Below are 26,592 nucleotides of genomic sequence, written 5' to 3' on the forward strand. Positions count from 1 at the left end.
TAAATTGATACTTCATTAATAAGTTCATTACTCTCAGTATATTTGGTTAATTGAAAATAGATACATGACCTTGTTCATTTGAATGAATCTAACCTTGAGAATGCAGCAAAGTGTGGATTGAGTCGACCCAAAGGTTGATTGGGTCGACCCCGGCACATCAAGAAATCATTTGGCACACTCCTGCAAAAATGGCACAAATGAACAGTGAGTTGGGTCGACCCAAGGTAAGCATGAGTCGACCCAACCTTGAAGAACCTCAAAAACACAACTGAAGAATGCTCTTTGGATTTACTGAGAGGGTCGACCCAAACAGTGGTTGAGTCGACCCAAGCTTGAGTCGACCCAAACCCTGAGAGGGTCGACCCAAAGGCAAGACAGAAAGACAGACAGAAAATGGTTCTCTGGAATTACTGAGAGGGTCGACCCAAGAAGAAGTTGAGTCGACCCAAGTGGACTTTGAGTCGACCCAAAGAATGGTTGGGTCGACCCATGGGAAGGAAGGCTGAAATTGAAGTTTCTGTGGTTTCTGAGAGGGTCGACCTAAGGAATGTTTGAGTCGACCCAAGGCAAAGTTGGGTCGCCCCAAGGACAGGTTGAGCCGACCCAAACACGGGCTGAACAGTAACGGCTAGTTCTGCAACTGTACTTTTTGTCCTTCCCAAGGTGAGTAACGGCTAGTTTTTCAAATCTAACCATTGGGACTTGTCCTAAGAAGGTGGAAAGCTATTTAAAGGGGCACTATTCATCAGAGAGAACAACTTTTGAGTGGAATATCAAAGAGTACCCAAGAATACAAAAGTGCCCTAATCTTCTTCATCAAGAGCTTCATTCAAGAATCAAAGAAAGGGATTGAGCAGATTCAAAGAGGCATCAAGAGCTCCATCCCCCTTAAAGAGTGAAGCATCCTTGACAAAGAAGAGCAAAGCGACTTCAAAGCGATAAATACTTTCTAACTCTTCCTTGTAGCTTATATTGTTTCATATGCTCATTTAGGAGTTTAAATCTTTCCTTTTGTTTATTAAACACTTTGTAAAGGTTCGTTGGTGAGCCCGCAAAACCAACAAAGGTTTTTGGTGAACCCGGAAAACCAAAGTGTAAAGATTAGTTGGTGAGCCCGCAAAACCAACAAAGGTTTTTGGTGAACCCGGAAAACCAAAGTGTATAGGTTCGTTGGTGAGCCCGTAAAACCAACAAAGGTTTTTGGATTGTGAGCCCGGAAAACAATCCAACTGTAATCCGCGAGATTATAGTGAATTCCCAAGGGGACGCTTGGGGAATGGACGTAGGTGCTAAGGAGAGCACCGAACCACTATATATTGTTGTGTTTGTGTTGTGCTTGTGTTTTCATTTACTCTTGCATCATCTTCTACTCTTGCGTTAGTTTAACTCACTCAAATAGCTTAAGAAAGCATCCACCGCACTTAATTAAGAAAACGTTTAAAGCACCAAAATTTAGAAGAAACCAATTCACCCCCCCTTCTTGGCTTGTCACCTTGGGCAACACTGTCGACTCATCGGGGCATCTCGACCTTAGTCGAGGAGGCGCTACGGGGGGCCGCAAAGGTACTACCCCGTTGTTGGTGTTGAGCGCCACGGAGGGCCGCGAAGGTACTACCCCATCTTTCCGAAGTGTCGAGGGGTCTGGGCATGCACTGTCGACACTCGGGGCATCTCGACCGACCGCGAAGATACTACCTCGTTGTTGGTGTTGAGCGCCATGGAGGGCCGCGAAGGTACTACCCCGTCTTTTCGAAGTGTCGAGGGGTCTGGGCACGCACTGTTGACACTCGGGGCATCCCGAACTTTGTCGGAGGATCGTACGCAGGTCGAAGGGTCTGGGAACGCACTGTCGACCTGCGACGCTTTCCGAGGTCGAGGGATCTGGGAGCGCACTGTCGACCTCGGGGCATTCCGGCCTTAGCCGAGGTATTTGAGAGAGATCGAGATCGAGCTCGACATTAGCACTTCGAACTTTTCGCTAAGGCGCCCGGCTTCGCCCGGTGCTAACTGTAGTATCCGAGCGGGGTCGTGTATACGAGCTGGGCCGGGTCGTCTGAGAATCACGAAACATTTAAGGATCAGGAGAAATGCAGCACAATTAAACAATTGCAGATAAGTTATTGTAAAAAGGTGAGACTTATGCTCCAAATAGAGAACCCCTTGGGGTTCTATTGGTAATACACTCGGAGATTTTCGGAACTCCAGCTTCGTGGAATAGGGGTCCTGTTGAGAGTTTTCAGCTTGTACGTCCCAGGTCGCTAGATGCGTGCGATCCGGTAGGGTCCTTCCCAATTCGGGGCCAACTTTTCTTGCTTAGTCAGCTGAGAAGCTTCAGCTCTTCTGAGGACTAGGTCCCCCACTTTGAAGGATTTGATTTTGATTCTGGCGTTGTAATATTGTGCCGTCTTTTGTTGGTACCTCGCCATGTGGACTCGGGCGGTTTCCCTCGTCTCCTCGATGAGGTCCAGGTTGTTTCTGAGCTGCGAAGAATTGGAGTTGGCATCATAATGCTCTACCCTCGAGGAAGGGAGTCCAATCTCCAATGGGATGATGGCTTCCGTTCCATACGTCAAGTTGAAGGGGGTTTCGCCGGTGGGTATGCGGAATGTGGTCCGATAAGCCCATAGGACGTTGTATAGGTCTTCGACCCACTGTCCTTTGGACTGGTCGAGCCTGGCTTTGAGTCCCTGCAGAATAGTGCGATTCGTTACCTTGGTTTCTCCATTTGTCTGAGGATGCGCAACTGAGGTGAAGCGGTGGTCGATGCCGAGCTCGGAGCAGAACTCTCTAAAGCGAGCGTTATCAAATTGGTGGTCGTTGTCTGATATGAGGATGCGGGGAAGTCCGAATCTGCAGATTATTGACTTCCAAACGAAATTCCGCATCTTCTGCTCGGTGATCCGGGCTACTGGCTCGGCCTCAACCCATTTAGTAAAATAGTCAATAGAGACGACCAAAAATTTTCTTTGCCCAGTTGCCAGAGGGAATGGTCCCAGGATATCAATTCCCCATTGGGCGAATGGCCAAGGGGAGCTGATCGAGGTCAACGGGGCCGAGGGTCGGCGTTGAATATTGGCGTTCCTCTGAAATCGGTCGCATCTCCGGATGAAGTCTAGCGTATCCTTCTGGAGTGTCGACCAATAATATCCCTGGCGTAGAATCTTATGCGCCAGTGCTCGGCCTCCCAGATGATTTCTGCAAATTCCTTCATGGACTTCACGCATTGCATAATCCGCCTCCGACGGACGGAGGCATCTGAGGAGGGGGGAGGTAAAAGACCTCCGATAAAGTTTGCCCTCATATCATTATGTACCGAAAGGCTAAGCGCTTGACTCGGCGAGCTTCGCGCTCGTCACTAGGGAGGACGTCATCTTGCAGGTAGCTGACGAGCTCGTCCATCCAGCTCGACTCAACCTCGATGCAAAGGGCCGGCTCGGGCTCTTTCGTGCTGGGCATCTGAAGATACTCCAGTGTTGCTGCTTTGGGAAGCTCGCTCATGCGAGAGGATGCCAACTTTGACAGTTGATCTGCTCTAAGGTTCTCCGACCTAGCAATGTGTTGGATGTGGAAAGAGCTCAGAGTCGAGGTGAGATCTCGCACTTTCCGGAGATACTCCTGCATCGCGGGCTCTCTGGCTTCAAAGTCACCCAAGATTTGGTTCACAACCAGCTGGGAGTCGCTGAAGACCCTTAGGTCCTTCACTTCCAGCTCCCTTACTAACTTGAGCCCGACGATTAGTGCCTCGTATTCCGCCACATTGTTAGAGGCGGGAAACTTGATGCATAAAGCCTGCTCGGCAACCACTCCATCCGGACTGGTGAGAATGAGGCCCGCTCCACTACCCCCCGAGTTCGAGGAACCATCGACGTGCAGAGTCCACGTCGGCCTCGGAGTCTGCTCCGTTGGTGCAGGCTCGAGCTCGGCCTCGTCTGGCACAGTGCACTCGACTATAAAGTCGGCGAGTGCCTGCGCCTTGATCGCCGGTCTGGGTCGGTACTCGAGATCGAACTCTCCGAGCTCGACGGCCCACTTTGTAATTCTTCCAGCACGATCTGATCGTTGTAGGATTTGCTTCATCGGCTGGTCGGTCAACACGGCCACCGTGTGGGCTTGAAAGTAGGGCCGGAGCCTCCGAGCCGAAATGACCAGGGCAAAAATTGTCTTTTCCAGCTTTGAATATCGGGTCTCGGCATCCCTCAGGACTCGGCTGGTGTAGTACACTGGCTTTTGAAGCTTGTTCTCTTCTCGGACAAGGACCGAGCTCACTGCAGCTGAGGAAACAGCCAAGTACAAATAAAGGGGCTCACCCTGTTGAGGCTTCATGAGCAATGGAGGAGAGGCGAGAAGATGCTTAAGCTCTTCAAAGGCTTGCTGGCATTCTGCTGACCACAAAAAGTTCTTCGGCCTCTTGAAAGCTGCGAAGAATGGAAGACAGTGTTCGGCAGATCGAAAAACAAATCTCTCGAGAGCTGCGACTCGTCCCGTGAGCCGCTGTACCTCTTTAACTGTCTTCGGAGGTACCATCTCTTGGAGCGCTCGGATCTTCTCGGAATTGGCTTCAATTCCTCGTTGGGTGATCACGAAGCCAAGGAACTTGCCCAAGGTGACTCTGAATGCACATTTTGCAAGATTGAGCTTCATCCGGTACTTTCGAAGCATGGAGAATGCTTCGTCGAGGTCAGTCACATGATCCTTCGCCATTTGGCCCTTCACCAACATGTCATCGACGTAGACCTTCATGTTTCGGCCTATTTGGTCTTTGAAGATTTGGCTGACCAGCCTTTGATAAGTTGCTCCAGCATTTTTTAAGCCGAAAGGCATCACTTTGTAGCAATAGGTGCCTCTATCAGTAATGAAAGCCATTTTTTCTTCATCCTCCGGCGCCATCCGGATCTGGTTGTACCCTAAGAAGGCGTCCATGAATGTCAGCAACTCATGTCCCGAGGTGGAGTCTACGAGCTGGTCGATGCTGGAAAGTGAAAAGCTGTCCTTCGGGCAGGACTTGTTCAGGTCGGTGTAGTCCATGCACATGCGCCATTTTCCGCTAGCTTTTCTGACGAGGACCACATTGGCGAGCCACTCCGGATAGGATATCTCCCGGATGAAGTCGGCCTTGAGGAGTTTGTCAATTTCCTCGGCCGCTGCTCGTTGTCGTTCTGAAAAGGCACTTCGCTTCTTTTATCGCACGGGCTTACAGGTCGGCTTTACTTGGAGTCGGTGGACCGCGACCTCCAGATCTATTCTCGGCATGTCGGCGGGCGACCAGGCGAAGATGTCCATGTTGGTCCGTAGGAAGTTGATAAGGCGATCCCTTTCGCGGGCATCAAGGTCGGAGCCGACCTGCACGGTTAGCTCAAGGCAATTTTCTCGTAAGGAAATTTGGGTGAGTAGCTCACCAGGCTCTACCCGCTTCTTCTGAGGGCCAACCCGTGTCTCTAAAGTTTCAGCCTAGAGCTTGTCATCTGGCGTCGAAGTTGACACCTTGGCCGGTTGCTTTGCCTCGTGGGTCGCCATGTAGCATCGCCTTGCTACCGTTTGGTCCCCACGGACTTCGCCGACTCCTTGGCTGGTGGGGAACCGCATAAGTACGTGGCAGGTTGAGACCACGACCTGGAGGGCGTTGAGCCCTGGTCGTCCAAGGATGGCGTTGTAGGCCGAGGGCAAACGTACCATGAAGAAACCCATCCCCACGGTACTCTCTCGGGGGGCGAGCCCGACCATGACCAGGAGATCGACCTCGTCCTCCACTGGAACTGAGTCTCCAGTAAATCCGACCAGTGGGGTGTTCATCCTCCGTAACTGCTTTTCTGTCATCCCCATTCTAGAATAGGCATCAAAGTACAAAATATTCGCCGAACTTCCATTATCAAGTAGGACGCATTTTACATCAAACTTGTTTACGACCATAGAGATGACCACGGCGTCATCGTGGGGAGTTTCAACTCCCTTGAGGTCCTCATTCGAGAAAGAGATGACTTCAGAGGTGCGGGGGCGCTTTGGAAGAAGTCTTTCCCCAGCTGGTCCTCCGGCTGGGGCCCCCCGATCTATGGTGTTGATAGTGCCAGCGATGGGTTTGTTAGCATTCAGCTCTCCATGCTGCATGGCGTCCTCCACTGGCCTTTTTTCTTCACGCCGGTTCCGCACAAACCACTCGATCTCGTTCCGAAGTTGGAAGCAGTCCTCCGTATCATGGCCGTGGTCCCGGTGGAAGCGGCAGTACTTCTTGGGGTTGCGCCAGGCCCCGGGGTCCCGCATCGGGGGCGGAAGCCGGAAATAATCCTAACCCTCGATCTCCATGAGGATCTCAGTCCGAGGAGCGTTAAGGGGAGTGTAATTTTCGTACCTCCCGTTGGATATGCGGGGCCGCGGTGGAGATCTCGGACGAGGCGGGGATCTTGGTCGGAGCGGTCCCCGCAGCCAGGGTGGACTCTTCAGACGAGGCGGGTTCTTAGCTCGATGCGGAGATGGGCTTCTGGGACGGCCGCGCTCCTCACGACGTCTCTTTTGCTTTTTGGAGGTCTGCTCGGCCCCACCCCGTCTAGAAGCAACGGCTTCCCCGGCTTTTGCGTACTTCCGCGCCCGGGCCAACATCTCGGTGAAGTCAGCTGGAAAATTCTTCTCGATGGAGAAGAGAAACCTATAGGACCGAGCTCCAGTCTTGAGTGCCGACATGGCGATTGACTAGTCGAGCTCATCGACCTCCCAAGTTGCGGCAGTGAAACGGTCCAGATATTTCCTAAGCGACTCTCCCTCCCTTTGCTTTATATCGAGGAGGGAGTCTGAAGTCCACCGCTGGGATCGGCTGGCAGCAAAGTTGGTGACGAACTGCCTGCCGAGCTGCTCGAAAGAGGAGACCGTGCCGGGTTTTAGCCCGGCGAACCAAAGCCGAGCTGCTCCTCGAAGCGTTGCTGGGAAGGCCTTGCAAAGCACGGCCTCCGAGGATCCTTGCAGTGCCATCAAGGCCCGGTAACTCTCCAGATGATCGAGGGGGTCGGTCATGCCGTTGTAGGGCTCCACCTGGGGCATTTTGAACCTCGGCGGGACCGGCTCATCCTCGATTTGTTGGGAGAAGGAGGACTTCGTGGTAAACTCGAAGTCGCCCTCGCGTCTCGCCCTTCTGCCGTGGAGCGCCTCGATCTGGCGCTCTAGCTTCTCGACTTTCTTGTCGAGTTCGTCGCTCTGGGGGATCGCCACGGCGGTCTGTTTGGGCGCAGGTTGCCCTGGAACTGATTCGACCTCTGACGGTTGTGGCCAATCGTCTGGACCCCTCACTGGGGGTTCTCTTCAAGAAGATGCTCGGGCGTGGAGATCTTGGTCTTGGGGGGCCGGTCCACTTGGAGGGGGCACCGGCTGGATCGGGGCCTAAGGAAATGGTGCTGTTGGGGCTCCCCTAGGTTGCAGGCTTTGGACAGCAGCAGCCAAGGCCTGAACCTGCTACACCAGGGCATCAAATTGTTCCGGCCGAACTTGAGGAGTCGAATCGGCCGAGGGTGGTGAGTTCTGGACAGAGTGTCCAGGACTAGGCGGAAGACGTCGGGAGGCGTTAGAAGCTCCCTTGCTTCTCAGCTTCATGGCCACGACTCGAGCCCTTCCTCTAGCGCCAACTATTGCTGGAATTTGGACCCAGGGGCGACCGTCAACTGAGGAGGGGGGAGCTCTGGCGAGAATCGACGAACGGCGGTTCGGCTGGCACGCGACGTCCTCCGAAAAATCTGCAAGGAGCCGGTGGCCGAGGTTCTCGGCGCCGGCCCTCCGATGCTTAAGTCAGAGGGGGCAAGTGTATCAATGGGAGTAGTGAATACCCGGAGTTTCAATCCCCCTCCCCCCCTAAAATGGAGGAATTGCCCTTTTATAGAGAGGGGCTGGGTTACCTATGATATGACGGGGCGAATGAGTTGTCGTACGATTGGGCATGCAGTAGAAATTAATGCTCGATCGTGTGAATTAATGCTGTTACTATTGGAAATCAGGCCGAAGCTTCCAAATCATCATGGAGTCATGCCATCATTCGTAGCCGAGCAGGTTTGCCGTAAGGGGCTTGATGTCCGTAGACAGCAGAAGCCATACGCCTTAATTGTTGCGTAAACTGGGTGCCTGCAGGAGCCATACGCTTTGATTGTTGAGTAAACTGAACGTCTGTAGGAGCCGTACGCTTTGATTGTTGAGTAAACCGGACGTCTGCAGGAGCCATACGCTTTGATTGTTGACGAAGGCAAGGCATAGTTTTTCGGTCGCGCTGCGGGGGGATGTGAGCATAGCGCGTGAGCCGGGCGTCTTTGGGTCGGTAGTGCTGCTCGGGCGCTTCCAAGTCAGAGGATCTGCTTGGTGCCTCCAAGTCGGAGGGTCTACTCGGTGCCTCTAGGTCGGAGGGTCTGCTTGACGCCTCCAGGTCGGAGGGTCTGCTCGGGCGCCTCCAGGTCGGAGGGTCTGTCGGACGTTCACGCAGTCGTGACGACTTATATTTTTCCCCCAACACACATATATATATATATATGTATATATATATATATACACACATACATATACATATATATATATATATGTATGTATGTGTGTGTATATATATATATATATATATATATGTATGTATGTGTGTGTATATATATATATATGTATGTATGTGTGTGTATATCTATATCTATATATGTATGTATGTGTGTGTATATCTATATCTATATATGTATGTATGTGTGTGTATATCTATATATATATATATATATATATATATATATATATATATATATATATATATATATATATAGGTTGGTACTCAAGACCAATTATTGCTTTGTGCGAAAGATACAAACCGAACCACAATCTAAGTTCCATTACCGGAAAGTTGCAAAATACTATAAATACTAGATCAATATTTCCAAGTTATCCCTAAGTGGGTGACCATCCACGGCCCATACCCCTGGTTCTCCGGTTGGTCGTTCCCTTTTTCCCCGCCATGTGTAGAGGACTCTGCAACCAAGTACATCTCCTCCATCATTGCCTTACCACGCCTATCCCCCGAAACATCGGCCGGCTCGGTCACGGAGGTGAAGGTACAGTGGGCTTCTTCATGATCCACTCTGCCGCATCTGCAACAAGGATTTGGCAGGTTCTCATAGATAAACACTTGCCAAAACCTCTCCTCCAACCGCTGTGCCTTTCCCTTCACATATGTTCCTCCTCTCAGTGGATTTTTTAGGTCCACCTCAATCTTAACCCTTGCAAAACCTGACTTCTTACCCTTCTTCGTCGCCTCATCCACCGCTAGTGGCACGCCGGCCTTCGCCGCCATCTGAAGGATAATAGATTTCTCCCAGTAATCCAGTGGTAGCCCGGGCATTCGTAGCCAGACAACCACCATGCTGAGACCACCGGAGCCAGGGGTGAAATTGGGCATCCACCGCTTCATGGCATGTAATTGCCCTGCCACCATCCACGGCCCCCATATCAGCGCCATCTCCCGATGCTCCTCGTAGAAGAAGCGGGCCACACAAAATCCTTCCAACATCGGAAAAATTTCGGAGAGATCAGCAAGCTTCATTACCCGCTTGAGTTCCTTTGCCACCCATTCAGCTGGGACTACCCTTTCCAAACTCCGAATCAGCACCGCCGAGTCCTTCCAAAGCTTCCTCGTCTCCTACAGCTTATCCTCCTCAACCTCCAGCACATCACCATATCGTCTTTGCATCGCCTCCAAATCACGAGTAGAGATATGGTGGTTTGTCCAGTGCGGCCGCACCGGAGCTCCTCTTCCCACCTCCGACCACGACGGCCCCTTCCCCCCTGCCTCCTCATAGTTTAGTTGATTCTCAGGTGGGCCTCCCTCCGACACAATCTTCCTCCCCACCTCCGACTCCGCCATCTCTCCCGCACAACCCCTATTTGAAGAAATTCCCGAACGACCGCTTACGATCGCACGAAGATTAAAGCACCCGCTCACCAATGCCGTCTTTTTTCTAGCCACTTTCTTTTACTAGAAGATCTGATGGCATGTACCAATAATTACGTGGTATATTATATGACAAAAATTTTTTAAGTAGGTGATTATGTAGCCAATTGGTGATGGTATAGCATAAAAATGATGATATAGCATAGTAAATAAAAAAATTTATTTTGATGATGCGGTATATGCTGCGAAATTTTCTACCCAAAAAATATTCTGTCATCGAGTGCCACATCATCACCTATACAGCATAAATTATATTTTTGATCTTCTAAGTTTTACAAATATATTTATACGATCCTTATAGTTTTAAAAATTTTTAATTAGATTCCTTAATTTTCAAGTGTGGTTTAATGTAGCCTTTCCGACCTAGTGGTAGGGCGAGAGATGATTCTAAAGTGGGGCAAGTCGCTAGATGCATTTAAAAAGCTAGAGATGCTGACAATATTTAAAACACGGTGGCTGGGGCTAGACCCGAAGATGGTCCCAAAGCAGATCAAGTTTAGAGATCTGAAGACCGCCACCATGGCCGTAGTGGTGATGGCAGAGAAGTACACGGCCAAGCTCACCATCGCTGCCGAGTTTCTCTTTGAAGAAGGATGGGTCGGCAATCATGGGCTATGTGACTAAAGATCTCAGATGTTTTCTCCGGCTGGAGTAGAACGAGGAAGCCAAGAGAACAAATGAATTAAAAATAAAAATTATTTTCTTTCTTTTTTTAATCCTCCTTCACTTTTCGTTCTTCATGGGTTCGATTCGGGCTCTCTTTGTTTGCATTTCAGGAAGAATGAGATTAGAAGGTGGAATGGAAGATTAGATGAATAACATATGATAGGGTATTATATACGAGTCATGATGGTGTAGATTTTTTTTTTTGCCTTGTGTGTATTTATATCTATTCTGGTGGAAGGTAGGAGGAAAAGAAAGATAAGGTTAAAAATATGATTGAAGATAAAGTAAAATCAACAATATAATAATATATTATTAATATATATATATATATATATATATTACTAATTATATTAGTGTTAACTATCCTCGTTATATTAGTTTTACATTTGATTTTTAAACTATAAGAACCATATAAGAAAATTTTTGAAACTTGAAGGACCAAAAATATAATTTATAGTACATGAGTGATGATGTGACGTATCGATGATGATGTGGCACTGAGTAATTAAACACTTTTAGATAAAAAATTTTACAGGATGTGCCACATCATCATCCATATGCCATATCATTATCTATATGCCATATCCAATCAGCCACATAATCATCTATCTAACTAGTTTCCACCATATAATCAGTTACGTAATCACCTATTAATGCCAATAGGGACTTCTAATAAGGGAAAGTAGCCAGAATCCAAGGGAAGGACCATAATAAAATAGTTGAGAAAAACTACAGACCAAATTTGAACTTTTAAAAGTTTAAGAATTTATTAAAACCTATAAATTTGGAGGACCAAAAGTATAATCAAACCTAAATGTTATAAAACATGGCAGGAACCTTGGATCTTCTAGTTATAAGCTACCCAAGTACCACAATCCACCAAGCTAAGTTGAGTGAGGCAGCTCCACCCACACGACCCAACTTGGAAATGAACCATCAGAAGCCAGATTCAAGATCATATTCTGTAGCAAAAGCCTCACATCTACCTCCTCTGTTCACTGCACCACTATTTGCTTCTATGTAAACAACATCACCTACAACAACCTTTTCCTTAATTAAAGCATCATAAATAGTTGGATCCAACCTCAGCTGCTTGGTTCCTTTAACAGTCTTTACTCCAATTATTACATGACTAATGGCTTTTCTGTCACGCCCCGAACTCAGAGCGCAACAAACGTTGCATGCTTGTACGGTGGACCATACAGGCGTGCAAGGCTAAAGATTATATCAAAGCAATAATGAATCATAAAATTTTATTTAATCATTAATTTATTCAAAGCAATCTTACAAAGTTTCAATGTAATATGTGCTAACTAATAACATAAATCAAATTAAATACTCTAGTTAGTCTATCCAAAATACCAATAACTGAAAAACAATCTTTAGAAATCTAACGCACTTCCCAAGGCCCGAGCGATCATGCGTTTATGCATATGGATCTCAAAAATAGAAAAATATGGTAATGAGCTATACTAGCCCAGTAAACAACATAATAACCTAGAGTGGGGCCAAAGCATGCCAAATATTTAATTAAAATACAAAATAATAATTAAAAAATAAATCAACAATAATACATAATTTTCTTTTGAAATTTATTATTATTATTATAAAATTGATGCTAGATTCGCTATGGCTATGTAACCCAGTGCCATGGGTTGCACAAAGTGCCAAATCTACTATTATTAACTACAGGTGGCAATAGTGTCCAAATACTACTATTCTAATCACCGGTGGTAAAGTATTGAAACTAGTTTTTCATAGATTACAAATCGACAGATCCAACGAATAATCTCTATTTGCAGCGTCAGAACAGATCATAGCCATGCTGAGAATATATACACATAAAATAGATTTTTCATAATTTGTCCAGTCATTTTTTTCATATTTCATAACATATAATATAATTTTAAAATGATTATTAACATGTCTGACCCATTTAATTAAGTACAAAACATATATCAAAATTTAATCCACTAATAATTATTTTACTAAACAATTTGAAAAATATACTTTGAAGCATTATGCTACTTATCTCTTTTAACTTTAAATCCCACTTCAGGCAAACAGGTTAGGTGCATCTATTTAATATCATTAAAATATTATTAATTTTAATATTTTTCTAGAAGATAAAATTAAACACTACAAGAGAGTGGCCTCATTAAAGATAAAAATACACTTTGAAGCATCTATTAACAGACTCGAGCCACATTGATGAACAGGGCTCAAAAGAATATACGACCCACAATAGACACAGCTCAACGAGATGAACAGAGCTCGAACTCGGCCTATAATTGACATGACCCAACATATATATACATATATATACATACACCTATATATATATATATATATACATAGATACATATACATATATATCTATATACATACATACATACATAGATATACTTATATACATATACATACATACATACATATACATATATATATATATATATATATATATATATATATATATATATATATACACACACACACACATACATATTATATATATATATATACATACATATTATATATATATATATACATACATATTTTATATATATATATATACATACATATTATATATATATATATATACATACATATTATATATATATATATATATATATATATATATATATATATATATAGATTGGTACTCAAGACCAATTATTGTTTCCTGCGAAAGATATAAACCGAACCACAATCTAAGTTCCATTAGAGGAAACTTGCAAAATACTATAAATACTAGATCAATATTTCCAAGTTTGCTGCTCACGGGCGGTCACCGTAGCCCGATCCCCAAGTCCCGCTTGATTAAGGTTTCCTTAAATAATTCAGGGCAGCTCTATAATTACAGCCTAAAAGTTTCCGCGTACCATAAGAACGCTTTGGAAGGAGAAGAGAGAGGGAGAGAGAGAGGTTGCCAACCGTTAAGAAAGCTTAGGAACTCCGATCAATTGTCCCATGAGGAGAAGAGAGAGGGAGGGAGAGAGGATGCATCAAGAGTCGCGCAGCGAGAAGGTGCTGAAGCTCTTCGGGGTGAGGATTTTGTGCGATGACAGTAAGGGGAAGGAGGCGGCGGAGGACATGAAGGAGTTGAGTAGGAAGAGCTGCGATGACAGTAGCAGGAAGGAGGAGGTGAGTATTCTGTGCGATGACAGTGGCGGGGAGGTGGCGGCGGAGGCGGCCACCGAAAGCAGTGCCGGCGACAATGGATACCTCTCCGGCGGCCTCTTCCAGTCCTCTCGGAGATGCCGCGGGCGGGAAAGGAAGAGAGGTTAGTCGATCCTTCTTTCCTCTTCTCATCGATTCTTTTGTTGATGATTGTTAATGAATTAACTTATATCGATGTTTTTGAAGAAGGATTTATTGATCATTTATTGTTTATTTCGGATTCAATGTGGGCCGGATGCATGGGTTTTGGTTTGTTAGTGTTTTTATTAGGAACTCTAGTAGATTGGAGTTTTATGATTTTCTTGCAGAGATTTGGTTGTTCTGTTTGCTGTTTTTTTCGAGAGGATAGGAGACTAATGGGTGTAATCCCCATTAGTTAAATTTCATTCAAAATAAAAGAAGAGTACAGAAGAATGTACATTCAGCACAAGTTGAGGAACCCAGCACAACCCTTTAGCCAAGTTAAAGAACTAGAGTTGCAACGACACCTGGAAAACAAAGTTACAAATCGAAGTAAAAACCCCTGTAGCCAGCCACAAGGACATGTTAAGGAGATTTGGTTGTTCTATTGTGAACGATCTAATCAAACAGCAATTAATGGCAGAGTTTAATCCAAAGATAGAAAATTGTTGTTGTCAATGTTATGTTATTTTCAAAATTTATTTGCACCGGTGTTTTTTTTTTTTTTGCTAAGATCGGTGGATCTTTTTTGCAGATAGGTTGTAATCTTTCCAAAAAAAAGAGAAAAAAAATCTCTCTTTTGTGTAAATCTAGTAATGAATCTGAGAACGCTATAACGGCATATACATTTTTTATTAGATTTTCAACTTATTTTTTAACCTGTTGTTTTTTTTTTTTTTTGATTTCTGGGGGTGGCCCTGAATTTTTTGTTCTTGCAACAATATATAATTAACACTGGAATCATGTATCTGTAGGAATTATCTTTACAAGGTTGGCAATATCTCAAAGATCGCTGCTATGTTATAATAACAATATTTTCCCTAATAATTTGGTAACTCTTGCAACGTTTTGTAGGTTGGATCCTGGAGTTAATAAAGGTGGATTTATTATGTTTCTTGGTTTCAATTTGCTTATAAAATCCGCCATTGGATTTTAATTAGCACTAAGTGTGTTGATATTTTCTGTCATTGCTTTTCTTATCATGAAACCTATAGTAACTTTCTTAACTAGATGCAACTTGTGTTCGTGCATCTTAATATATTTGTTCTGATTATTGTTCATCTTTTTCTTAAGAGAAAGTTTTTGTTTCTAATATTATTTGTTAATTTTGTTTTACACTCTTCAATCGGCGTTAGGGCAAACAAGCTTTGTTTTTTTACTTGCTTCACACCGGAAAAAAATAGAAGGGATGCACTTAAATCTTTTCTCTTGGTAGTTTGAAGAAATTTTGGGGAAAAAAAATCTTGAACTGGGACAACATAGGGTCCATATAAGAAATATAACAAAAGTGAAAATTTTTACTATCTACTTGATATTTTTGACTGTGTAAACTTTTCATTTTGCATTTAAATTTTTCAGTTTCTACGGTAATAAAAAACTCTTACTCTAGAAGACTTATCAATGTAGTATACATAAATTTTAAGGGTGTATGACAAATGCTGTTGGTAATTTACCAAAATATGGTTTTATAACTTGCCTCCGCGTGTCATTCTTTGGCCATAATGTCAATTTCTATTAATAGCTATTTTTGCTTAACAAAATCATTTTGCTTTTGACATTGTCTTCATGCCAAGACATTGTCTTCATTTTGCTTTGTGTATAGTGGGCTAGCAAGAAATGAGATTTCGTATTTCTTTATTCGATTATTGATCTCTCGGTGACTCTGCTCTTTTCTTATTCAGGCGCGCCTTGGACAGAAGAAGAACATCGAACATTTCTAGCTGGTCTTAAAATGCTTGGTAAGGGGGACTGGAAGGGAATATCAAGAAATTTTGTTACCACTAGAACTCCAACTCAGGTAGCCAGTCATGCTCAGAAATATTTTCTTCGGCAGAGTAATCTGAATAAAAAGAAGTGCAAGTCTAGCCTTTTTGATATCGGGATAGGTGATCTAGTAAGTCTCATTCATTCAACTTATTAGCGCTGCTGACCAAAAAGTATCAAATTTTCAATCATTCTATCAATTGTTCATATAGTTTACTATGTTATTCCTCACTTCTTATATTGTGATAATCACTCTACTTCCAGACTCCTGCATCCGAAACTTCTACCCCACCATTATCATTTAAAAGACCTTGTGAAGTTACAGAAGAGATTTATCACCATCTCCAAGTAAGTTATTTGGTAAATTCTGCGTTCCCTCTCGTGTCCATACAATTTTTTATATTTTTGAAAGTAAACATTCACCAATTTCCTAAACTCTTTCCTACAAACTGCACGAACTGGTTTGTGAGAATCCTTTCTTAAATATGGCCAAAAATCGGTTATTTTATTTGCAGGAAAAACTCCCAGTTTTTATTACAACCCAAGCTGCGTCGGAAGCCAGTTCTACTGCATGTGCCCCAGATTTCTACAAAGTACCCTCCAGTTCGTCAATCCAGCCGCACCGGCACTATCCAACTCAGTCTACTACTTCTCCTCCAATACTAGAAAACAGCGATTTGGAGCTCAGCATTAATTGCACCACCTCAGCCTCACAGCCTGACCAAATTATCTTCACTGAAGGCAGCAGGAGTAGTTAGTGTCGTTTAATCTAATATGTTTTATTCATTTGATTCTCTTAGCTTATATAATCAACTATTTTTTGTATTCACTCATTTTGAGTTAATAGTTAGTACAAGGCAAGAAAACTCTTTCATTTTTCCTATTTTTGACTTGGATCAATAAAATAGAGAAAAAAAATAGATTTGGGTAATATGTGTTTTATTTATTGTGACCGTCCTAGGCAACAGTGACGGCAGCTATTTGTGTGGTTCTTAGATTCTCTAATGTTGGTACATTGGCTGGTAGAAGTCTGTAGCCCACGGACGATGGGAGATGATGCATATGGTAAAAGTTGTGGGAGAAGGAGAACTATACCTTAAATTTGTAGTGATAGTCCTTATGTGACCTCATTGCTCAATCAAGGTGTAAATTCTGTATTCTAGATACGATAAACTGTCATGCTATGAGCTGAGGAGAGATATCTTTTTGTGAAAAGTAACGATGATAGAATTGTGAATATCGTACATATATAGTATGGTCATCTTTTCAAAGCAGTCTACTTCAACAAGTTTCATTATGATCTTTATCCTACGATTTCAAGGTGATGTTTTACTTTGATCTTTATCCTTGAAACACTTGTAATTCTTCTCTTGATTATTTGCACTCCAAAGTGCTTGATTGGATTACTAAACAATTATAGATCAAATCCCTCTTAAAACATCTAACTCAACCCCAAACCCTACCCTAGGCTAACCCTAGATTAACCTTGGGTCAAGCCCAAAACCCAAACCATGCCTTACACTATCTCTAACTATCATAATTTGTTTTACACTAAGACCAACTATAACTTGATACTTAAACTAATCTTCCAAGTAATAGAAAGCTTGCACAAGAAGAAATGGTACCAACCATCTAAATCCCATCCTTTTGATGATAGGACCCTCTTTTAGAATTTTCCATCTCACCCTTTTAAATTCTTCATTAGCTTTCCACCTCTATTCTAAAACCCCGACCCACAATCGAGCGAATCAAGAATTAAGGGAAGTGGAGAGCAAAGAATAAAAATGAAGGGTCCCGACAAGGAGGCTTCCCACAAGGTCCTCCTAAGAGAGGAGCATTTAAATGTCCATTTACAAATCGAGAAGCACCTTGTTTGCTTCAAAACTTTCTTGCATTTCTTTATATTTAATGGCAAATTCTTGTCAAAGCATGCATGTAATCATATTTCTTCTTACTCAATAAACAAATTTCCTCTCAAGATCGCATTTGTCCCTAGCATAGTAGTTTAATTTCTTGTTTGATTTTTTCTTTTCTTTTCTTTTAGTTTCTTATACCTTCTTGAATTTTCTTCAAACGTATGAAATTGATCCATATCAAGGTTAGAAAACTAGTTTCCTTCATTTCTACACCCAAAGCCAATCCCCAGAAGCACTAACCTACAAAATAGGGTCAATAGAGTTTTGAAACAAACCCTATAGGACCAGGGCTTGAATACCTACACGCTAGGTGCTCAACCTTGGTACCTATAAGCCCCCATGTTTAATTATATTTATAATGGATGACATAGAAACCATCTACCATGGGCTTAGTCTAACATAAGTTAGGTGCACTAGCCAAGTGAAAACCAAATTGAACACCATATGGAAGCTGAGTCTACGAGCCTAACACACAACAAAGGGACTATTGTACAACTTACCAAACATGAGCTATGTGCACAAACCCAAGAATTCCAGGTAGGCCTACAAAGGGCCATGCCTATGAATTATTCTTGAAAACCCAATGGAGTCCAAAATGGATCATCTAGAATGTTGCTATAGTAAATAAATAATTCCTAGCTTCACACATTTGGTTGTTTGGAGCATAGTCCCTTAATCCATATAATATTTCAAACTTGGAACCGAAAAGGAATTGTAGCAAATTTGATGTGCTGTGAACAGTCCTTCTCAAAAGTGGTGAAATCGAAATCACATAAAATTTAGATGCAGCGATTGGAGATCAACCTGATGACAATCCAAAGTTCATCCTACATCTGGGCCATAATCAAATTAAGATGTGAAGCATGGTAGATCACGAATATGCAGCAAAAAATAAATAAATAAATACCATTCTCCCAAATTGGTTATAACGCATGCAAAAGTTTTCTCAATAATAAATATAGGATTTGGAATATACTTATGCGCAAACAAATCAAGATGAATATTTGGTAGAGAGAGTCTCTAGAGTACTCCCATTCGGAATAGCATACGGTCTCCAACCCTAATATTGATGCTAAGTCCCTATAGATTCTCTTCGCTCATTGCATGGCCTCATTAGGGTTTCTCCAAACCCCAGAGGTCCCTTGAGAAACAAGAGATGGAAGAGGGAACATGGGAGAAAATTATGAGAGGGAGGGAGAATTTTTATTTTTTTATATTTTTTCATCTACAACACCAACCCTAGCTATATATTTATATGAGAGAAAGGGGAGGGCCAACTATGGTTTGGTGGGGCATGCTATATGGTGCCCCTTATCTTTTTCTTATGTGAGAAAGAGAGAGGCATATACACTAATCGGCACCGTCCCCTTCTCTCTTTTATGTGATATATGAGCTTCCCATTTGTTTCCTAAGAGGTGAGCCTAGTGAGGGCCTAGTAATCAGTTCTAACATGTTAATAGCCCACTAAGCCTTAAAAACTTGGTCTGCATCACATATAGAGCCCAATAAAATATAATGGACCCATATCATGATAAGAAGCCCATGACCTCCCTCATATACCCCATAGGACTATGGAACAATTTCAAAATCTCAATAAGCTATTAGATGTTTATGAATCCGATAACACAAAAAGGTTGTTACGCATCCATGCTTTTGGAGTTTCAAAGGGATCAATTTCTACTTATATGTATTTTCTATATACATAAGAAGCTATGTAACAAAACTGAGAGATTTTATAACAGTACTTGAGGGTGGCAATTTATGATCTGATTTGTCAATCCGACCTGCGAACGACCCACTTTAAGCAGATTTAGATTTGATATAAATGGATTTGGGTCATAAATGGATTAACCCATCTAGACCTATTTATTAAATCGGTAGGTTTCAGATTTAAACTTGTAACCGGTTTGATAATTAGGTCAAGTCATAACCCGACTTATTTAACATGTTTGAAATCTTCTTAACCTATTTAACCTGACTCGCTCAACCTGTTTAAATCCATTTAATCCGTTGAAAGTCTATTTAACCTAATTTGACATGTTTAATAAATAGATTATATGGGTCGGGTCGGATTACTTATTTAATAAATAGGTCGAATTCAAATATGAAATTTTGACTTGTTTAGTAAACGAGTTAGGTTTGGGTTGATAATTTTTAACCCGATCCGCATGTCACCCAACTCGATTGCCACCCCTAGATCCTTATATTATAATGGGTGTAATTTGATTAATGACTAGAACACCTCTTTTGGTCATGCGTGTCTTGCGAAAGAACGGGGTAGCAAGCGAGAAAAAAAGGAGGAAAGAAATAAAAGAGGTCTTTGAACTCACAAGACGTAAGTAACTTGGCCAAAGCAGAATACTGGCTCTCTGTGTCTTAGCAGGTTCTAACAAAATCTTTAAAGCAAAACGTAGGTTGGCTACTAGCTATTGATCACAAATCGATGACATAAAACATCACTAGCCACTGGAGGCTGTGAATGCTGGAGTGGAATAAGAGAAATATGTGAAATTTTATTATAGTTTAGAGCAAACCATGATGTGATGTCTCTATTCCTTCTTGCTAGTGATTAGTAATATAGCAAAAGCTACAACTTCACACCATTTGATTTACTCAATTGTGGAAGCAGTAGTGAACCTAAGAAGAAGGTTGTTGGCATTTCTTGCTTAGAACTTTTTCCTTATGTCTTCTTTTAAAAACATCTTGCCTGAACCTCTTAGTTTCTCCCTGCAACTCCATGAATGGGCTCCTCTCAATACCCTCCTTTTCGGTTTCTAGCATTCGCTTTCTCTTAGTGGCTGCTCTGGCTGCAGCTGCTTTGTCCTCTTTCTCCTGTCTATGAATCTCTTCCTGCATATCAATTCCTTAATTCTTATGCATGAGAAATGACATCGAATGATCGATGGACAGTCATATAGAATTTCTAAAATTAGAACATAATAATGTATGTCCGGTCACCATGAAACACTGTAATGAGCCATTAAGTATGGACAAATGCCCTACAACCACTACTTTGATTTTTACATGACACCATGGCTGAGAATACCAATTCAAGTTCATTTATTATTTGAAGTTCAATTTAAACATGATATTGTTTAGCTGTAGTATATAATTTATTAGTATGCATCAACAGTGTGACCAATCTTTAACAACCACTTAAAATTTTATTCAACAGATATGATTCAGAATAGCATTTTCAGTATCTAGGACTGACACTATAGAAAAAGATGGCCCAAACTTCCTTGTGTCATTTTACTGGACATAAATACAAGAATTAGTTGATGATTTGCACATGTTTACATGCGAGACTTGGTAAAAGTATCTGAAGGGAGATACGAAGATTACCTGGAGATTGTGTACCAAGAGTGTCGAGAGACTTCATCTTCCTATGTGGCCAACGAGGTATACCAAATTCTCTACATTTCCTCTTCAGTACAGTCAATCCGACATTTAAATTTCTCGAAGCTTCTATGATTGGAAGATTGAAGTACTTAACAAGATCAGTTAAAGAAATGCTAGCTACATGCTCTGCTGCAGCTCTCTTCTTCTTCATGGATGCTCCAACTTCTGCATTCTTTTATTCAAGCCATAAGAAGATAGTGCAAGCTAAGGAGGAAAATAAACAAAATAATTATGTATTTCTCTTTTTGTTTTATCTGAGAAATTGTGTTTCTATTTAAACAAGCCTGATACACTAATAAGAGTATTCTACATGTAAGGGAGAATGTGGTCTAGTTTTACTATTTAGTCTCACATATATCATCAGGGCCTATTTGTATGTTCGTTTAGTAGGGCATTCGTCTTGAAACCATGGAAAGCAGTTACGTGGCATTTGTTTATGGAAAGTGAGATGTATACCAATTTGTAGAGCGTAGACACTCCCACTAGTGAACTTGTTTAATGATTTAGAGATCAAATTGACCATATTTTGACTAAATCTTACCCTGATAACCTACAGCCTAGACCTTGAACTAGCTGGGGAATCGATGCCTTAGAAGCTGTATAAAATCCCTGAAAATTCTATTGAAGATCGAAAACAACCATTTTGTGACATACATGATCTTCTATAAACTTCGATGTAATTCTTCGCTGGACTGCTCTGAATAAAATAATTTAAGTTTGTTTATATGTGATGCTCTTAACCCTGAGATTGTGCCCTGTTCATCACATCAAAATCCCCTTTAGGTCAGACTAAGATATTACCAGACTTGATAGAAAGCCATGCATCATTCAGAATTTCTTAATGCAGGGGTGATGATCTAAATGACACTAAGTTATGCATCCTAAAAGTCCAACTCTTGACCCTTCTAGCCATTGGAAAGTAGAAAGCCAGCCAAAGGTTCGGTAAAGATCATGAGCTAAGACAGAGAACTTTCATGTTTAGATCATTCCCAATTTTTAGGCAATCTTATGCAAAACTCTCCTGAAGAAGGATTTGATTTCTCAAGCTTATGCTTTTTCTTTTTGGAGCAATGAGTGGCAAGACCTCAAGCTTCCAGTTAGAGCATAAATGCAAGCAGCTCAAACAATGATTAATTTCTAGAAAATATGCAGAAGTAAAATAATTTATGATGAAATTAGCTTCACAATTTGGATTTCAATTATCTACAATATTTCTTTTTGATTCTCTTTAAAATAGAGATCTTCGCTCGATTATTCAAACTGTGAAACAGCTTCAAAATTTGAAAAATTAAACAAAGAACTCCAAGTTAAAGGGAATCAAAAAAGAATTTTTGTTGATAATTGAAATCCAGGTTTCATGAAAAAAAAATCAAAAATAAAACATGTATCTCAAGCTGACAACTAGAACAAATCCACAACATGCTCAAACTTGTGTTATAAAATATTTCATGATGCAACCACCTTTCAGTTCAAATAACTAAGGAAAAATGCCACTTTAAATAGAATTGTAGTGATGATTCTAATGGTTGTGCACCAGGTATTCAGTAAGAAACTCACTAACCAGGTACAATTTCATGGGAGTGTTGATTGTCTGATGTTGCTTGTTTCATCATGGGACCGGAGTGTGAGAGTTGATCTTCATCATAATCAGGTGCATTTTTCATTGGCCGAGAAAACTTATTATCTTTGTCTGCAAGGATTTCTTCTGAAACAACATGCATCAGCTCTTGGTTTTCTGTTTCGCACCTTAACTCGAAAACCTTTTGAAGATCACAGGACAAAGTTGGAACAGACTGTAATCTTGGATTTCTGAAACAGACATATGAATTCAAGTTAAAACTATAATCATATTTTCTCAATGCAAACAGTAAAAATATGCAGGGGGAAAAAGTAAATGACAAAGAGAAGTTGTTCAGGGGAAGTTGAAGCTAGAAAGCTTTTCATTTAATGATAGAATATACATTCCTACCAAGCATTAGAAATTACCTATAACTTGAAAATACAGGTAGCGAGATTATCAGCTCATGAGGGGCAAAAAAAAAGGGAAAAAGGAGATACTTTGAGAAAGCTTTAATCATAGATAAGTCAAGGACCTCACGCTTTCCTTCTTTTCCTCCTGGCCTCTTAAGCCATCATTTTTACTTTGGTCTCCTAGGTCTTTTTGTCTACATTTTTTATTTGCATAATGTATTGGTCAATAGATTAGCCCCATCTTTTACATCGGAAGAAAAAAGAAAAAAAATTCAAGGAATAACCCTTTTCTCAGCATGCGTAAAGGCCAATCCTATCCGGACAATATGAGCAGCTAAAGGTGACTATGACTAAAAAGAGGAAAGAAGAAGCAGCTGAATATGGCTCGAATTCATGATCCCAAAATCTCACCTAACAGCTCATCCCACCAAATATGCGTCCAGTAAAATCAACAGTCAATCAAATCTTTGAACAATTAGTATGATCAATTACAACTAGCTGTGATCTTAATGTGCCCAAAAAATATATCATAATCGACCAGATCAGCAGATAAGAAAAGCGCCCGATCATGGCTTGAAAATAGATTTCCTAATTACCCCAATCAGTAGATATAGGAAAAAAAAGCTCAATCAGCAAATCATATGATCCTAACCATGCAGATTTGCATCCTTTTTTTTATAAATACCAAGCATGGGGACTCTCAAGATATGATGAAAAATTTGAATACTATACTTTCATACTTTTATATCTCTTTCATCTCTCCAAGTTTCAAAGTTGTGAATGCTTTAGTCAAGCTACTCCATATCAGCGCTCTATAGTCAGAAAACTAAAAACAAAGAAAAAAAAGCAAGGAAGAGCAAAACCTTTTCTGTGATAAAATAGCAAAAGAAAAAGGAAAATCACCACAACATCCAGCCATAGTATTAGCAAATATAAAAATTCAATTATTTCTGGAGTACACATGCAAGGAAGCAATAAAAGCCTACCTTTGTAAATTTAATGAAAAATGTTCAGTTTTATTTTAAATAACCACTGGTTTTATCCAAATCGTCCCAATTTCCGTTCATAACATCACGATTCACCCTGGTATCAACAAGAAGTCATCCAAGCAAGAAATGAAACAAGCAAACTTTTTCATAGCATTGATTCATAATCAATTAGATATTCCAAATGCATTACCACAAAAGAAAAGAAAAGAAAAATGAAATTAAAAAGAAATTATATCATGGACAACTCCCAAAGATTCCAAATAGATTGCAAAATAATAGTAACACAGGGCTACAAATAATCATGAACTAATTCGCAAATGCTTTAATTGGCAGAACTAAATTTCATCACACTCCTGTCATGTTAGATTGAGGGAAGATTTGCGATGCAGTTCCATAAAATTCTTGGGATTTCATCAAGTTCATCCAATTTAACAGATCCCCAAACCACATAAAAAATCTGAACAAAATTAAAGGAAAGGAGATCATTCCATTTTGGCCCATCTTTCTTTCTTTTTGGTAACATCTTGGCCTATCTTGCACAATATGTCTATACCTGGAGAAGGAGAGGATGGGAGGGATGGGAGGAGGCCGCGAGATGGCAGCGGCGGTGGCAGAGTCGAATGCTAGAATACAAAGCCAAAGGCCAATGTTTTGCCCCTCGTGGAACCTCGGCCGGTGGCGGACGCCACCACCCACCACTGGATCCGCCAGCAGGAGCTGGCGGGGGATCGGCGCAGTGATCTCGAGGTGGGAGGTGGGAGAGAAGAGGAACTCCCTCTCCACCCACAGCTCCCTCCCCTCACCTTCCTCCTCCGGAACGATTCGGTAGGCATGCACGCTTCTGATTAGCTCTGTAAGAAGAAGAGAAGAAGAAGAAGAAGAAAAGTATATAAACAAAGAGTGAGGATTGATGGGATGTAAAAAGTTTTACATTATAGGGGGTTGTGATGAAAAAGAGACCTTGGTTGAGGACGTTTTTGAAAACAGCGAGAAAGGAGAGAAGAGAAGGGGGTGGATGTGGGTGGTGATTGTTGGAAGAGGAGGAGGAGGAGGAGGAGTCCATGCTGGTTGATGGTGGATGCTCATGGGTCATGTTTCAAATGGTTTGGCTACTGTTTTATAATGAAACATGGTGAGTACCGCAGGGGCAACGTGACAAGAGGAGCATGAAGAAGAGAAGAGGTTTTGGATCTTTCCACCTTTGTAGTTTTTGGAATGATATCATCATTTCTTTTAAATACATGTTAACATGGTCATTCACCATGCATGTCCATTCAAAGTTCAAAGCTCGCACTCTCATATGACAAGTTGCCAGTTCATGTTGCAGCTTTGTCTCTTAGGAAGTTCCCTTTTCATCCGCCTGAACTAACTTGTTTAATTGCTTCTAGGCCATGCTTACTCTAGAGTGACTTCATGCATGTATTTTGTTCTATAGATGATGTAAAAAAAAACAAAAGAGAACAGCTGTCACTTATAAGCCCGTACTAGAATGTTGCATTTATATAATTTTGTTGAATTTTTTTTGGAGGGAATAATTTCGTTGGAGTTTTAATCCATGAAATACTTTGATTAGGTAGATTCTTTGCTTCCATGTTCTATATTAAACATTTTTTTGAGAAAAATTTTATTTTGTATTGAGTATAACAACTAGAATGCAACTATGTTGAAAATTGCTGACTTAAATCCAGTAAATTAGAATTAAATCTCTAGAAGAATGAACTAAATGACCGAGAAACTGGCCACATTATTTTTTTGACCATGGTCTACGCATCCATCCATAGCAACTGTCAAATCAATCAAATATCATAAGTTGCTCTCTCTACACCATCTGTACGATATAAACCGACATGCATCCGAAGACCACCACCCTTTTGACCAAACCTTTTTCTTTATAAAAAAAAAAATCAAATTAAAAGATCATCAATTGGATGATTAGAATCATGTGAAATCTAAACAAAGTGTGAAGGCTATACACCAGAAAACATGTGCATTCTGTTGCGATTCCTGTCCATCAAATTGTACCAAGGTAGTAGCATCATGATGCTACCCTAATGATCTGCATTTGCTTTGAAATGAGATAGCTCAGACGACAAGCACATATCTTCTAAGTTATAAACCATCGATTTTTTATTTCCTTTTCGATTTCAGCAGACATTTGTCAACAACGGCCATTAACTTTCTGCTGAGTTGGCAGCAATTTTGTAAGGGTAGAAACATGCAGGCGATGTTACGTGGGTTGCATGCAATCCCTTACTCTAAAGTAGCCACGGAAACAAGGAGGGGCAGTTTGGGCAATCAAGACTTTCTGGCTTCGTGTGCTATTGGTGTGAGAGAGAAGGAAGGCTGTTGTAGTTTGGGAAAAATTTTGCAGCGATGAAAAGAGAAGGGCTTTGGTGCAGTTCGTTGGACGACTGGCACTGCCACCAGGATGGATTTGTCTCGTGGCGTTCTCCTCCCCTCAAATGCCCAAGGGCGTTTTGAGGGCTGGTGGGCTGCGTGCCAACTGCCACTCTCTCCTCTCGAGTCTTTTCCACTGACACCCGGTTGGAATTTTTGTTTTCTACTGGAAATTCCCATCCAC

At 41.7% G+C, this 26,592-nt stretch overlaps 4 protein-coding genes across 5 annotated transcripts; 1 reads left to right on the plus strand and 3 right to left on the minus strand.

The window, feature by feature from the left end:
* Positions 1-5,448: 5,448 nt before the first annotated feature.
* LOC120110758 lies at positions 5,449-6,102 on the minus strand. The gene has a single exon (XM_039126312.1). It carries the CDS (start codon positions 6,100-6,102, stop codon positions 5,449-5,451), a length of 654 nt encoding a protein of 217 aa, XP_038982240.1.
* Positions 6,103-8,863: 2,761 nt separating this feature from the next.
* Positions 8,864-9,535, minus strand: LOC120110759. The gene has a single exon (XM_039126313.1). The coding sequence runs from the start codon at positions 9,533-9,535 to the stop codon at positions 8,864-8,866; it is 672 nt and encodes a 223-aa protein (XP_038982241.1).
* A 4,074-nt stretch (positions 9,536-13,609) lies between these two features.
* Positions 13,610-16,769, plus strand: LOC120110761 (transcription factor MYB1R1-like). The gene is made up of 4 exons (XM_039126314.1): positions 13,610-13,892; positions 15,652-15,863; positions 15,998-16,081; positions 16,695-16,769. Exons 1-4 carry the CDS (start codon positions 13,610-13,612, stop codon positions 16,767-16,769), a joined length of 654 nt encoding a protein of 217 aa, XP_038982242.1.
* A 3,373-nt stretch (positions 16,770-20,142) lies between these two features.
* Positions 20,143-25,721, minus strand: LOC103723984 (protein RKD5-like). 2 transcript variants are annotated; one of them, XM_008815095.3, is made up of 5 exons: positions 24,972-25,384; positions 24,565-24,862; positions 22,613-22,860; positions 20,995-21,216; positions 20,143-20,499 (listed from the first exon to the last, which is right to left on the minus strand). In XM_008815095.3, the coding sequence occupies exons 1-5, from the start codon at positions 25,102-25,104 to the stop codon at positions 20,486-20,488; spliced, it is 915 nt and encodes a 304-aa protein (XP_008813317.2). In that variant the 5' UTR covers positions 25,105-25,384; the 3' UTR covers positions 20,143-20,485. The 2 variants fall into 2 exon arrangements, with proteins under 2 accessions (XP_008813317.2, XP_038982803.1); XM_039126875.1 differs by lacking the exon at positions 20,143-20,499 and having other exon boundaries at positions 20,512-21,216; positions 24,972-25,721.
* Positions 25,722-26,592: the final 871 nt, after the last annotated feature.

The sequence above is a fragment of the Phoenix dactylifera genome, chromosome 5 (assembly GCF_009389715.1).
Source record: "Phoenix dactylifera cultivar Barhee BC4 chromosome 5, palm_55x_up_171113_PBpolish2nd_filt_p, whole genome shotgun sequence".
Classification (NCBI taxonomy): Eukaryota; Viridiplantae; Streptophyta; class Magnoliopsida; order Arecales; family Arecaceae; genus Phoenix; species Phoenix dactylifera.

Coding starts and splice junctions, on each gene's coding strand:
- LOC120110758 (XM_039126312.1), bottom strand. CDS start 6,102: ATGCAGCATGGAGAGCTGAATGCTAACAAACCCATCGCTGGCACTATC.
- LOC120110759 (XM_039126313.1), bottom strand. CDS start 9,535: ATGAAGCTTGCTGATCTCTCCGAAATTTTTCCGATGTTGGAAGGATTT.
- LOC120110761 (XM_039126314.1), top strand. CDS start 13,610: ATGCATCAAGAGTCGCGCAGCGAGAAGGTGCTGAAGCTCTTCGGGGTG. Junction 13,893..15,651: donor CGGGCGGGAAAGGAAGAGAG/GTTAGTCGATCC, acceptor TTTCTTATTCAG/GCGCGCCTTGGACAGAAGAA. Junction 15,864..15,997: donor ATATCGGGATAGGTGATCTA/GTAAGTCTCATT, acceptor CTCTACTTCCAG/ACTCCTGCATCCGAAACTTC.
- LOC103723984 (XM_039126875.1), bottom strand. CDS start 25,104: ATGACCCATGAGCATCCACCATCAACCAGCATGGACTCCTCCTCCTCC. Junction 24,863..24,971: donor CAAAAACGTCCTCAACCAAG/GTCTCTTTTTCA, acceptor TTCTTCTTACAG/AGCTAATCAGAAGCGTGCAT. Junction 21,217..22,612: donor CTCCCATGAAATTGTACCTG/GTTAGTGAGTTT, acceptor AAAAGAATGCAG/AAGTTGGAGCATCCATGAAG.